Genomic DNA, 15,234 nt, shown 5'->3' with positions numbered 1-15,234 from the left:
TTGGAGCCATTAATTGCCACATCCCTCTCATCTCCAGTCATTTGTAGAGCATAGACTGTAGTTAACCTCAGTGACGGGGTACTGTAATGCTGTAGTACTGTTCTTTTTTTAAACCCTGTTAGATAACGTGTCTCCCTCCTACCCTCTTTGCATTCTGGTGGAATCACTCACCGCTGCCTTAGAAGATGAGTGGTCCATGTGCTTTAGTCCTTCCACTCCACGCTGGAGTAGCCTCTAAACTGACACACTAGCACTTTGTAAGAGCCGTGTTTAGTAGCTGTCGTCATGAGAGCAGTCTGTGTTAACTGTACTGAGGGATTTCAGTTGGAGTGAACTGTCTCTAATAACAATGACCTTCCTGCCCTTTCCCTCCATCTGCAGCACGTCCTTGTCTCTGTAAAGAGTGGCTGAGCCCTGTTTGCATGCATGCTTCCATCTGTACAGTGTCACTCGTTCGCTCCTACTCACTCCTCTCTCTCTCTCTCTCGCTCTCCCACTCTCACAATCTCTCACTTTCTCTCTTGCCATTTATCTATTTCCCTCATTCTTCCTTTCTATCTCTCTTGCACACTCTTGTGTCTCACTCTCTTAATCTCTTTATTTTCTTTCTCTTACTCTCAATCTCTCTTTCACTTTTTCATACTCTCACGGTTCTCTTGCTCTTCCACTTTCTTAATCTCTCACTTTCTCTCTTGCTATTTATCTCTGTCTTCTCTGTCTCTCTCTCTCTTTCTCTCTCATCCACTCTCTCTCTCACTGTTTCACTTTTTCTATGTCTCTCTATTCTTTCTTTCTCTCTCTCATGCTCTCTCACTTTTCTCACACTGCTCTCTTCCTATCTCACTTGCTCTCTCTCTCTCTCTCTCTCTCTCTCTCTCTCTCTCTCTCTCTCTCTCTCAGGGGCTGTGCACTGTGACCGCTGCCTTTCTGCATTTCTTCTTTCTGGCCTCTTTCTGCTGGGTGCTGACGGAGGCGTGGCAGTCATATCTTGCTGTAATTGGCAAGATGAGGACACGCCTCATTCGCAAGCGTTTCCTGTGCCTGGGCTGGGGTAGGTCTCTCACACAAATTCATACATACACACCTTCAACACACAGGTTTGTCTTTATACAATATCAGCACTTGTGCCCGGATGCACATACGTATGTCGTACACTGGTGTTTAGCAGCTGTTGTGGATGTGTCCTTTCTGTGTTAATGGAGAGCCACAAAACCAGACTTCGTGTTTCAGCAAAACAATGCAAGACACACCACTCATCATGTGATTGAGTGGGTTGAGGAGAGAGAAAGTTCAGGTGATGTCATGGCAACACAATCACAACATTTTAACCTCACTGAGAGCTTGTGGGAGTGTGTTGGAAAAATGTGTGGAGAGCAGTGAAGAACGTGTGTGTTAGATCATTATGAGGAAATGTTGAAAATATGACAAACCAGTGTAAGATGGTCATCAGGTTAAAAGGAGGACCTACAAAACACTAATCGGCTCTCATCTATCAGGGATCATGAAACAAAAGAGCATTTGGGCTGTTCTTTTTTTTTTTCTCCCATTTCGGTTCGTCCAATTAACTCACCTGTTTGTAGCTTCTCCTAGCACTAGCAATGCTCCCTACACTAGACGAGTAAGAACTTAACACGTATCCTCTGATACATGCGAAGCCAGCCATCGCCTCTTTTCAAACTCTCGGCGATGTGGCACAGAACACAGGGTGCCCAACTCCGACGCACCAGCTAATAGACAACTGTCAACATTGCTTCAGAGTGAAAAGGGGAGAGAGCACCATCTATCCACTACCCAGAGAGCACGGCCAATTGTGTCGCCGATGGCTAAGTGGCATGGTGTCGGATTTGAACTTGTGACCTCTCAGAGATCCTGGTTTTATTCGGACAGTGACAGCATGTATGTACATTTATGAAATTATATAAATATATATATATATATATATATATATATATATAATTTCATAAATATGACCTTGATCAAAACTAATTCAGTAAAATCAGCCAGAGCAGTCATAATATAGGTAGCTAGAGGCTGATGCTCAGCTTTTACAATCAACGTTATAGTTTTTAGTGTCCCTTCCCTTCCAACACTTCACGAATTCAGATCCACTGTTTTTCCTCTGGTTTGCATTCAAAGTCAGGACCTTTTTGTCTCTGAATGTGTGAAAACTAGCAAACACACACAGACACACACACACACACATACTTATACGCTCAGACACAGGACCTCTGGTAGCCTCATCAAAGCTCAAATGTGATTTTCACTAATACGACCTCACACTGGGGAGAAGTTAACATGACGGACTGCACCACTGTGCCTGCTTCTTTCTCCATTCACTTGAGTGACAAAGCGCAGCGTGGCATGCCACTTCTGTTCTATTCAACCTGGTGACGTTCCACAATCTGGCTCCTCCGTTCACTTCAGTGCAACCGAGTGACATGCCACAATATGGCATGCCAGTTCAGCTCAGCATTGTTGCTGTATTACTAGTCACAGATGTTGTATCAGAGATAAGAAATGTATAGGATAGCATCTTTCTAGCGCAGGTGAGATCCAAGGAGATATCGAAGCAATTACAGGCTTGCGTGGATTTGTTTTGAGCCTTATCGATCCAGCTATTTAATCCATTAATTCAAAGATGTTCTCAGCTGATACAGCATTAGATTGGCATTTTTCCATTCGAGAGGGGCAGAGGCTGCTGGCACAGGGCTTGACTAAGACATCAGTTTCTGTACAGTGCATCAAGAAAATTACTTGAAATGAAATAAAAGAAATGAATGAAAGAGTAATGCTGCTTTGGTTTTTTTCTGAAGTGATCACCATGGTAATGCCCCAAGGTACACATGGTGGATGATCAAACCCAGAGCCTATTGTATTACCTTATTGTATTAAGTTGCAAAATGATGTGCATTTGGATCTCTTCTATTAGCTAATTGTTGTTAATTAGCTAATGGATGTTAACTAATTGTTAACAGTTTTACAGTAATTATTAATAGTACTACGAAGCAAATGAGTAGTCTGTCACATTGAATGTGAATGAACTGGATGTTATAGTTAACTGTAGGTGTTTAATAGTGTTTTTATTCTTACGTCCGTCAGAAAGCAACTCCTTCCATGCGTCTCGGGTTTTAACAATTTCTCTGTAGTGCATGTAGGGACCCACAGAGAACCACAGAGTATCACATTCTCTGACTTTCTATGGATTTGTGAACTAATTTATAATCGTAATGTACTACAGTGTACTAGTTTTGTTGGCCTAGTTGCAGTGCAGCTCCTGCACTGTGCACCGTGTCATAATGATATAATGCTTGTACTGTCACATTTTAACTAATTGGACTTTCTGTGAACATCCACACCCCTCTAGCCCCCACCTGGGGGAGACAATAGATTTTCTAATTTACATGATCTAACAAAAAAAAATCTGAAAACTTTCTATTTTTATTTTTTTTGGTTTGTGTCCCAAACTACTACTACTATCTGTCACAATCACTTCTTAATAACACGGAATTATACTAAGCACTTACATCCAGAATTTTGATCCATAGGTTGCTCTTTCAGACAGAATCCATGTTAAGCCAACATTTTCTCAATTATGTAGCCATGGAAAACACAGAACTGTCAAGATTTCACAGATGTAACATGCAGGCCCCTCAAAGAAAAAGCTTAAATTTAAAAGATTTAATTAACCCTGTGATCAAACCACATAAATATAGATACTAATACATACAGTCTTGGACATTACACACACGTTAAAAAAGCTAACATGTCACAATCTGGAAAGTGTAGTCAACACAGCGTCCAGCAGCAAGCTACTAAGCTCATCTACATGAATTCAATAGTGAGAGACTAGCCTTTAAATAATTTGATGTGGAGTGTGTTGAAGCTGAGAGTTGTACTGCTGGAAGGCATAATTTGTACTGGACAGTGAGATTCTTTTCCTTTTTGCTTTTAAAAACATTGTTCTTTAGACATTTCCATTTATTGAATGCATTTTTACTGCACATTATGCTGGGAAGGCACCCACAAGTTTAAGATTCTCCACATAGTCATTAAAAATAAAGAAAGTCACGACAAACCAGATTACAGTCACTATTTTTTGTGTCCTGATTATGTAGCGCTGTTACATGAATTCCATTATTACCCAACCTTTCTAATTACTTATCATCTTATCATCATGGAAATGTAGCCAAAAATCAGCAGTTCTCCTCAGACAAGACAACAATATTTTCCATTTGTGTGAATTCGGCCTCCACCTTTAACCCATCTTTAAACCCACCTTTAGACACACACAGCCATCATCTTGACGCCTGGGGAGCATGGAGGATCCTGCTCAAGGGCCCAACAGTGGCAGCCTGACGAGCCCCGGTATCGAACCCACAACCATCATCAATGGCTCAGTGCTGAGCCACCACTATGCTGTTATTAAATTATGCATATGGTGACGTTGCAGTTATTGAATCACAATTTCAGCAATACAGAGCAGCAGCTTGGAAATGGCTTGGAAGTGGCTGCTGTAGTCTTAATGGATGACATTTTAGTCGCTGTTTCATACTCATCCCGTTTGACTCATCTGTCTGACAGCAGTAAATGACAACAGCTTTATTGGGAATTTGTCTGTATTAAAATATGTGAGCACAGAGAGTAGGAGAGAAGCAACAAAATGTAAAAGGCTAAGACCATCTGACACAAGACAGCATAGAAATACAATGTGCCAGAAATATGCTAATTTGCGCATGATATTATTATTTCATGAAATTGTGTGACTTTTCACTTAAGTAGCATTAGCTACTTAGTTGGCAACACAACAAGCAACTTTCTTTTGTGTGTGGGTTTGGAACTGGGTTCAGTTGGGGCACACTGGTTAAATCTGCTGTAAAACTGTTAACTGTTAATGTGTATGTTGTTTAATCAGAGCAATGCTAGGACATGACTGATGTATGACGTATTTTCATATTTCATGTGTTTTCTTATTCAAAAAGTGTATGCAATTATTTTACATTTATTTTTGTCCTAGAGAACAAAGAGAGCTGCAACCGAACTGAATAGAAAAAGACATGTTTGACAGTACAACAAACACTGCTAGGCTAAGTCTGCAGTGCAGAATAGGCAGGACATGGTACAATAGTTCAAGGACATCAGACAAAAACATGAGACAGGGTGCATAGACCATAAGTGCAAAGACAATAATTACAAAATATACAAATCTGGGCTTGTACACGTGCAAAATGGAATACATAGGTAGACCAGTGATGTGTTATGCCTGTAAATGGAGGAGTAAAACAGGGAGTCCAAGAGTATATGCTGAGGAAGACCAGTCTGGTGTTGTAAACAGCATCACGTACATATTTACAGGTATAGTATAGCAGCTACTGTTCAGGTAGAGAGAACAGTACACAGCTTATGTACAGTAGAGGGAGTTCAGTTAAGATGCAAAGTGCATCCAGTCCCCAAGCTAGTGGAGCTCAGTATGGGTATGATGAGTGAACTAGAAGGATCAGAGTAATTAGTAGCAGTCTGTGTGTGTGTGTGTGTGTGTGTGTGTGTGTGTGTGTGTGCATTCAGGTTAAGGTTGGTGTTGCTGGTGAGACCAGTTAAACAGCATGTGGGAAGAGACTTCTGTAGAGGATTAATTGCAGCTGTCCAGACTGGCTGTTTTCTCCTCCATTTCTCTGACTCTTTATAATGCCGGATGAATTTAGTGGCTTTGCGCTGCACTCATGAACCAACTCAGCTGTTAAACATGCAACACACATTTTAAAAGATCTTTAGCAATCAATGCCATTTCCTGCTACAAGTGGTAAAAGCCCATGTTTAATCCTTCCAAGCCACAACAGCCCCTTTGAGTATCTATGCAATCCTATCCTATCTAACCATTATTTATTTTTAATCATTTGTATCATTTATTATGTCAGAAGAAGCTTGAACACTTGATGCATTTGCATCCAAATAATCTAGTAAGTTTTCACATAGTGGATTTATGTTTATGAGTCTAATGTTATTGTTTTGTCACTCTTTGTATTTTAGCATGGATGGAATAAATGAAACCATAATTCATTACTGATTGTAGAATAATATGGTTGTAGTATTAGTAGGATGTTGTCTATAGGAATCACTATCAGTGTAGAGGCTGGCAGTGGTGTGTGTGTGTGTGTGTGTGTGTGTGTGTGTGTGTGTGTGTGTGTGTGTGTAACACTCACCAGGGTATGTGGGTTCGATCCCCACTCTAGTCACTGCCTGAAAGGAGTTTGGTGTGTTCTCCCTTTGTCGTGTCTTCCTCCAAAAATCCACACAGGTGAATTGGATATGCTACATTGGCTGCTTGTGTATGGCACCCTGCAATGGATTGGTCCTGTCCAGGGGGCATTCCTGCCTTGCACCCAGTGATTTTGGGTAGGCTCTGGACCAATGGCAGCCCTGACCGGGAAGAAGTGGATGAGAGGATAGACGGATGGATGGGTGGATGGACTTTTAATGAAGAGCTGCTGTTTATTATCCCATCTTAAAATGCATCACCTTCTCTGAGCATGCATGTCAACTATAGTGTTAATTCCAAGTTTGTTTGATATGATGCCAGTATCATGTTATATCTAAAAGTGTGGCCCTACATTTGACACACCCTACCTTCAGATGGTGGACAGCTTGCCTTCAGACTTGTCAGAATTTGTTATGTTGGTTGTCTGGACCTTTTATCTTCCTTCAGTATTTCTGATCTCATTTGAACATGTCTGACCACACATTCCTGCTTCTGTAGGAGTTTACTATTTATAAAATCTTCTCTTTTTTTGTTTTTCTTTCAGTCATGCCGTGTCTTGGTTGTGAATATGCAGCAGGACGTTTCTAGAACACACACACAATAAGTAATAGAAAAAGTGCCCAGGGGCGTTTCTTCCTTTTAACTGTAATTTAATCATTGTAATGAAACCTTCTTAAACTGGATACAAGTGTTAAATGAGCTTCTCTAACCATATGTAGTGATTTCTAAAAAGACTGCTGGTAGCGTGATCTTTCATGTCAGATGTGTCAGAATGGTAATTTACTGTGTTTACCTTGCATGTCAGTTTTTGAAAGCCAAAACTCACTCAAAGTCATTCTAGGTGCTTTAAAAAATATCTCACACAGTTAACTCCCAGTCCACCTGGTAAAGCTGCTTGTGCTCTTCTTTCCCCTTCCCTTTTTCCCCTTAAATGTGTTTTTCGAATGGCGTTTAATTTATGGAGTTAATCAGAGCATTGTTAATTACATGAATATTTCAGAGGCATGCTCATTAAGTGTGGTACGTGGCACATGGACAAAGGGAGAGTATAATTGATAGATCCAATTACCACATGAAAAAAGCAGGCATCCCTGCCCATAATGGCAAACGCATTAGAGACTTACTCGAGAGCACTGCACTTGTATGCATGCTTCTAAATGCACTACATTTACCTGGCTGAACTGTGTACATTTTTACCACACCTATAAAACATATTACATCAACACAGTCATGGCTTTAGAAATGGCAATGTTTTTTCATAGAAACCTTTAAAAAGTGGTTTTATGTAGCATTAAATAGGGTTAAATAGGGTAAATAGGGGTTGTAGCAAGTAGCCCTTTTAATACTCTATGGAACATTCCATACAGGCAAAAGCTCAAATTGCTTTAGAAATAAATAATAAATAATGAAAATAATAAAATTCAGTAAAAGTAATATAAAAAAATACAGGAAGGTATGCATACATAAAGGTGACGAGTATTCATAAACAAATACACTGATACAATTAAAAAGACAAATACAAAAAAGGGCTTGTCTTACCTTTAAGTAAAGAGGTATTTCAAATGGTTCAACTGTGTACCGAGCTAGACTCCACAATAGTAGATGGAACTGAGTTCCATGGTTTAGGAGTATAAAATTATAAAGTGGCCTTAATTTTTCTATAATTTGCAATCTGAAGATCTAATACCTCCTGTTAGAACATTCTAAATAGTCTAAACTACTTCAGTCTACAGGGACACAATCTGTCTCAGTGGTCCACAATGGCCTATATTACACCACATTAAAGGATGGAAAGCTATCATTAGTATTAGTGAAATATGGTCATATAATAAATATCATTTACTGAATAGTGTGCTTACCTGTTAAAGGTCTGATTGGACCAGCAATGGTAGTTTGCTTCAGAGGGGTACTTCTGTGTTCAGAAGTCAGCCCACCTATTTCTTGGGGAGATAGAAATGGGCTAAAGAGGCTAGTGGTGGGATAATTGCGCTGCTCAATTAGAGCAGTTTGCTACCGATTGAAGATCGTTGCCACAGGACTTCTTCTGAGGTCTTTTAGAGTTCATGCCTTGAGGTCAGAGCTGAGAGGGACTTTTATACACAGGTTTATGAAGATGGTCTACCTGCCAACTTGTTTATATATTACGCTGAAGTAATGGTACAGGAGCTTGTCTGACTGTTGAACGTAAGCAAATGTAAGTAAATGGAGGGACCACTGACACTCATTCAGCAATGTCTTCTTTAAATTTGTTCTGGAGAGAAGTTGTAACAAAAGGTCTATGTCAGATTCATGATGTGTGTTTTTAAAGCACAGAGTTGTTCACAGCTCTGCTCTTACAATGATGGATCACATTGTCCTCGTAAATTGAACAAATCGCAAATAGGAAAACATTGGTGAATGTCAGAATCTCTGTGAAAATTGCAGAAGGGAGTTTTAAGAAGATATTTGATGAAAACAGCCTATGGTGTTGATGTAATATCCAGTGTTTTGTGGGATGTGGGAATAATATTACTCTTTCCACTGTACAGTCATATAGTAGGTGGAATGACAAAGAATGCAGATTCGACACATGGATAGCATATTAAATGAAGATAGCTTCTGTGTACACTAAATGAAACACATTACACAAAAAGAAAAAAGGCTCTCAGCTAGAATCTGTCTGGTGCTCTGTAGTACATGGCATACGAGTACTCAATACTTATTAACAATAAGCTCATAATGAGATTTCTTTATTTGAATGACTGTAAAATTGGCTCACGGTGGATTAACAGTAATATTTCATTCTTTATCCTTCTCAAAAATAAAGACATGGAGGGAAGGAAACATGTAAGTGTTACTATTCAAGTGAAAAGGACAAAAGCTGACATGCATTAGTCACTAAAGGAATACTGTACCCCGCATATGTGCAGCACTCAATCCTTATAGAATAGTACAAAATTGCTAAAACACATGTGAGTCTCAAAGTGCTTTAATGTTTAATATGTCCTACTCATAGCACACATGCACATAGATGCCTTTTAGTACGGTTGTTCTGTATTGAAGCACTAGGCATGAGGTTAGGTTGATGGGGGGCTGTCGGGGGATGCACACAGGAGGAGTGTATATATAGTGTGCATTAGACCCTGAGAAATGGCACAGACCTTAACGATGGATTCACCCAATATCACATCTGATGCATCTTAGGTGTGTTCTGTACGTTTTCAAGATGCAGTTTTTTCTTTCGTCAATACATGTGTGTGTGTGTGTGTTTTGTAAGATAAGCAGTATAATCAAATGGACTTCTCCATTTATGTACGTTAATAGATGTGTCAACCTCAATTTCCTCAAAACATCGTTTTTCAAAACATAAGACATTAAAAAAATAATGACCTACTTTTCTTTGCAAAGGTCAAATCCCGCCGTGATTTGGTTTATTCTCGTCTTTATGGTTTGTAATTTGTGTTGCTGGGGATGAGACAAAGCCCTGATATGGTTGGTATAGCTGGTTAACTGGTTATGCTGTTATGGGCTGGGGAAACGGTTAATCGAGTGAACTAACCAGTGCTAATTTCCACTCCTTTCCACTAAGTGATGGAGATTTGAGCAGGTTATGGCTGCAAATGATGCAGCCATTGATATCAATGTTGATATCAATACTGTAGGATTAAAAGGGATCACTTTGTGGCAGTGGATCAACAGGAGCTCTGACCTAAATGAATTGCCATGTTACATCTCAGACTAATTGGTTACAAATACCTCAGAAAATTGTACTGTGTAATGAAGTCCCAGGATTAAGAATGATCTAATATCGTCATGGAAGGAATGACCATATGAGAGCTGGCAGCCATTCTGAATGATGATTATGCTCAGAATTTGTTTTCTTGTCTCCCAGCTAAACTCAACCACAACAGTGAAATGATAGATATGACCATAGATATGACCATTCGCTATGAGGAGGACGGAACACAATTGAGTGATTTCTAGTGAGCAAAGGCTCACAGGAATGTCTGTTGATTAAGAGTATGGACATGGAAGTCATTAAAAATAAAGATGTGTGTGTGTGTACAATATGTGTGAAATGTATTTTGTCACTGAAAGGAGTTCTATGGGTGTGTGGCAGTGGTTTTTATTAGGATTACCCTTCAGCAAGTGCGATCCCACCAGTGGGATTTGACGTAGCTGGTCCATGGTTAGTACTGTCCCACCGGAGAGATTGGAGCATTCGGCTTTGAACTTAACACACCAATCAGCTTTAGATCCACTAGTTCCATCTAACCTGCCTTCCCAGCAAACAGCACATTACTACTACAGTGCCAAAACACAAGAACACCTATGTTAAGCAACGCAAATCTGCCAGTCATTCCGTCACACACTTGCTATATTCCACCTTAAAATAATGCAGCAGAAGCCCTGCTTTCTGCACCATTTAAGGTGTAACAGAATATTCCAATAAAAAGCTGGAGAATAACTCCAACCTGGTGAGTGCAGCTCATCACATATCCTTAGTCCAAAATTTCGAACATTAAACTCAGTGATTCAAGCCACTGTAAACAAGGATGGCTGCCCTCACAAGGTTGGAGTTGCTCTATGGCTTCGTGCTTGGATTTTCCGTTCTATTTTACATGGTGCAGAAGATATGTAATTGTGCTGCTGTTTTAAGGTGAAAGAAAGATATAATGCTGTGAGATAAGCGCACAACAAACATTTCACAATGTTTGTAGCTTTCAAATGTATATTCTCAAGCATTTTATATTAGTCAGATCCAGTGAATACATGAAGCAAGGTCATGAGGTGTCTCCTCATTATCAAGACTGGCAAAATGATTGCTACATTATTACAAAATACCACAGGAATCTTGATCTGATTATTTGCACAGTTACTGCCCACTTTTTTCCCATACCGCTCTACAGATGATTTACACCTGTGTTGCTTAGTAACCGTCAAATTGGTGCATACCGGCACAGACAGCCAGAACATACATGTGAAAGGGTTAATCTAGCTGTTGATATAAAAACTCTCTGGGACACTCTGAAATTGGCCATTGCTTAGAAGGGCTCAAATGTGAAATAAGGTAAACTCCTCCTTAACAAAGGCCGCAAAGTGAGGACGTATTTTTCTCCTCTCCAGTGGGTGAAAAAAGAAAACAGCTGCAGCGTATTGAGAGAAATGAATATTGCCTTTTTATTTTTGCCTCAAAAGTGACCATTTACTGCATGTACTGCAGTTTTTTCTTTTCTAAGTCTTAATGCTGGTAATGGCCTGCCTCTGACAGGAAACACAAGTTAGCACATTTTCTGCCATGGTTTGTTCTGTTCTACACATTTAACTACTTTCTACCTCTCTCTCTCTCTCTCTCTCTCTCTCTCTCTCGCTCTCAGGCTTGCCAGCCCTCGTTGTCGCTGTATCTGTAGGATTCACTAGAGCCAGAGGTTATGGCACAGCAAGCTAGTGAGTACCTTTCACTGATCGCTTCTCAACTCCTAAAATACACAACAAATGATAACTTGGCATCTGAACTGTGGGCAGGTACACTACATGTCCAAAAGTATCCAGACACACTTTTATGGGCTGTCAATACTGGTAACAAAAATTATACATTCTGGAGCAGCCACACACTGGTCCAGTGCCAAGATGGTTATAAAGCCCCCCTAACACTGGACTGCATTCCCTGGAGTTATGGAACTACACCCGATACTTTGAGATGCATTGCAGTGGTGTTCATGATTCATATGCTCCAGAAGATCATCCAGCATCAGCACCTGACCTCAGCTAGGCTTGTGTGGTTGTGACTACCATCACAAACTGTTTCAGCATCTAGTGAAAATTTGCAGTAACAGTCTGAACATCGGTCTTCAAAACCAGCCAATCAGAACAGAGCTCATGTTCCTCTGTGAGTTTTAAAGATGCAGCCTGTCCATTGGGATAAAGATTGGGAGTTATATGTTATTATGATCATATCAAAATTAATTATGGCATAAGTGGACGTCAGCTAATAACTGGACTTGAAGAAAAAATAAATACATACAAAAATAATAAGTAGAATATGGACTCTGTAAACTTTCAGTCTTTCAGAGTTTTTAATGAAATTTTAAATATTCTCATTCATTGAAACTGATGATCAACAGATTATCATTTTTATAAAATCTGCCTTATAAAAATGACTAGGACCAGATTGGATTATCTCACATTGTTGTTAGAACAGTCTCATCATTATATTAGATGGACACTTACATTTATGACACATTCACTTGCCAAGATAACATTTTGCAGTGGAACACCTACCACAAGTCAAAGATTGTCAAAATGTCTTCTCTGTCTTCTCCTTGAGCAGAGTTTCCAACTTTCTACAGCTCTGTGATGTTAAAGGCTTATGCCTGTACTCTTCTGACAGGCCATTGATTTGAGCAAGCACACTACTTGACTAATCAGAGAAAGGGGTTGAAAACAAAATGGCCTTCTAGCCATCTAATTGGCTGTGTCTGTCATGTAAGGGCAGCGACAGAACTATGAGAAAGTGACAGACAGAATTTCTCCTCAGATGACCCTTATACTGTCCATCCTCACTGCTGCTTAGCTGCACTGCCTGTAGCCTCCACACTGTCTTCTCCTGCCACCTATGGGGAGTGATGTAGAGGAGCATGAGGGAGCATACTTCAGTCGCTATAGATTGGACAGAGAAAGAGTTGGATTGAGTGATGGAGAATGTAGCACAGATAATGGGCTGTGTGGGGAGGGGAATCAAACAGAAAGAAATGCATCAATCCTTTCCCTTGCACTGAATCCGGAACGACTGACGATTGGACATATAGTGCAGTTTTTAAATGTTGTGACGTATGTCCTGCCCTATGTAGGGAACAGCGATCAATGTGAGATTGAGCACCCCCCCACCACCACCACCCCCCTCCCACTTTTCATTGACATTGCTGGTCATGGCTGAATGATGCACTGGTCTAAATATGTTAAATAAACTTTCATGAAATGTATTTGATCTATTAATGTCTATTAAGTGATATATATACTCACTTGTGTTTATGTCTTCTTCAGCTGCTGGTTATCTCTGGAAGGGGGGCTTCTCTATGCTTTCGTTGGTCCTGCTGCTGTCATTGTTCTGGTAGGTGTCGTCATGCTCTGAACTCTCCCACTGGTAGATTAGATTCTTCCCTTAGCCGGTTTACGTCTTTGATGTTTTACAGTCTAAACAAGCAGCGATTCCGAGCCAAGGGAGAAAACTGCCGCTAATGAAATTAGAGTCCGGGCCCAGTTCCATTTTGGATGTGTATATTTTACAATTAGTGTAGCATGTTTTAATTGCTTGATTAAACTTGTTGAGCTGTGTGTGCACGCGCGCGTGTGTGTATGTATGTGTGTGTTGTCTCCAGTCCGGCCTCAGGTGTGAAAGTTATGGACGAGATGTTTGCGCTATGTTTTCATGGTCAGATGTGATTTGCATTGTGCCTTGGTGGTGTTATGATGCAGCCCACTCAGACAAACAGCTGTAAATGAGATTTGGGCATCTGGAGATGCTGCCCTCCTCCTGAGGGATGCAAATCTAATTAATGGAAAAATAATTAATCTAGTTTTCAGCAAATGGCAGAACGGTGTGATTGTTTCCCACCAAGCGTCTAGCATGATCAGAATTTGAAAGCCTCTGTGTTCGGTGGACCTGCTGTTGTCCCTGCACTCGCCCATACAGTGTGGTGTATCAGCGCTCCTGCAGAGCTGCACTTTAGAGCCCAACCTTAGGTACTCGTGCAGTAGTGGAGACACAGTGGTCGTGTTCAAGGTAGATAAAAAAAAATAAAAAAAAAGAGTTCTGTGTTGCTCAGCTCTGATCTGGAAGGCACATTGCTGGGCAGACATGTGGAGAGACATTTCTGTCAGTCCTTCCACAACTTAATGCTGTGGGTCTGAAAGGATGTGAAGCTATCCAAGAAGCACTTTCTGAGTAAAGGAAACTTTAGATCAAATCGAGCCTACAGATCAAATAAGCGACTGGTGTTCTCTAAACAGTGGAAAAGTAAAGGAAAGTCCAGATCTCAACATCATTGAATGTGTTTAGATTGACTGTAATCAGCTGATATATACTCATTGATGAAAAAAAACTACACACCCAGACGGCAGACAGCCCCGGTCGTCTTTGTTTACATTGGTGTTGTGAAGGAAATACCCGGACTGCTATGGACATCGTATTGTCTTTAGCGATGAATCCAGGTTATTTTTGGGATCCAAAAATGGTCGAGTTTGAGTATGGAGGCCTTGTGGTGAACACCACCTGCCTTTGCTTCGGAACAAGACACTGCCACAACTGCTGGTGTAATGATCTGGGGATTGCATACCACATTCAGTCACCACTAGTAGAGATAGGGACACTAACAGCTTATCAATATAGGACATCCTGCGGCCATATGGGTTGCCTCTCATGGCAGGGCTTCCAACTGGCAGTTTTCAGCAGGATAATACTCGCCCACACACAGCAAGGCTTTCCCACGAATGTCTCCGCCAGATTGCTACACTTCCTTGGCCTACCCGGCCACCTGATTAATCGCCAATAGAGCATATATGGGACCAGCTGGGGGGCCAGCTTTAGCAACCTAAATGTGTACAGGATCCACAGGCCTAGCTGCAACATTTGTGGGCAAATGTGCTGCAGCATTCTATACAGAACCTGTATGGTTCCGTCCTTCATGCACAACCACAGCTTATTTTGTATCTAAGCTTGAGGCGTCCCAACAAGGTACTAGAGCCTTCTTTCAATTGTACAGTTAAGGATAAGGATAAATTAGGTGGGGTTAGTGTCCTCAGTGGCTAGAGCGCTGGGTTATTGAACACAGGGTTGTAGATTTGATAGCCACGTCCCCTAAGCTGCCACTATTAAACCCTCCACCAAGACTTTCTCAGCTGGAATATGCAATAAAATTAATTACATTGTATATATATATATATATATAAGTATAATGACATGTTATGATGATGAAGGTACTTAACTTAGTCTATGACCTTTG

At 40.6% G+C, this 15,234-nt stretch overlaps 1 protein-coding gene across 11 annotated transcripts in view; it reads left to right on the top strand.

The window, feature by feature from the left end:
* The window catches only part of adgrb2 (adhesion G protein-coupled receptor B2), a 362,907-nt gene that overhangs the window by 288,858 nt on the left and 58,815 nt on the right, over positions 1–15,234 (top strand). For all 11 annotated transcript variants that reach the window (XM_072675953.1, XM_072675952.1, XM_072675949.1 and 8 more), the window contains 3 exons: positions 901–1,051; positions 11,611–11,680; positions 13,277–13,343. In XM_072675953.1, coding sequence (XP_072532054.1) covers positions 901–1,051; positions 11,611–11,680; positions 13,277–13,343 — 288 coding nt within the window. The remainder of the gene's footprint in view (positions 1–900; positions 1,052–11,610; positions 11,681–13,276; positions 13,344–15,234) is intronic.

Source organism: Salminus brasiliensis, chromosome 3, assembly GCF_030463535.1.
Source record: "Salminus brasiliensis chromosome 3, fSalBra1.hap2, whole genome shotgun sequence".
In the NCBI taxonomy this organism is placed as follows: Eukaryota; Metazoa; Chordata; class Actinopteri; order Characiformes; family Bryconidae; genus Salminus; species Salminus brasiliensis.
This window is presented reverse-complemented; position numbering and strand designations above follow the sequence as displayed.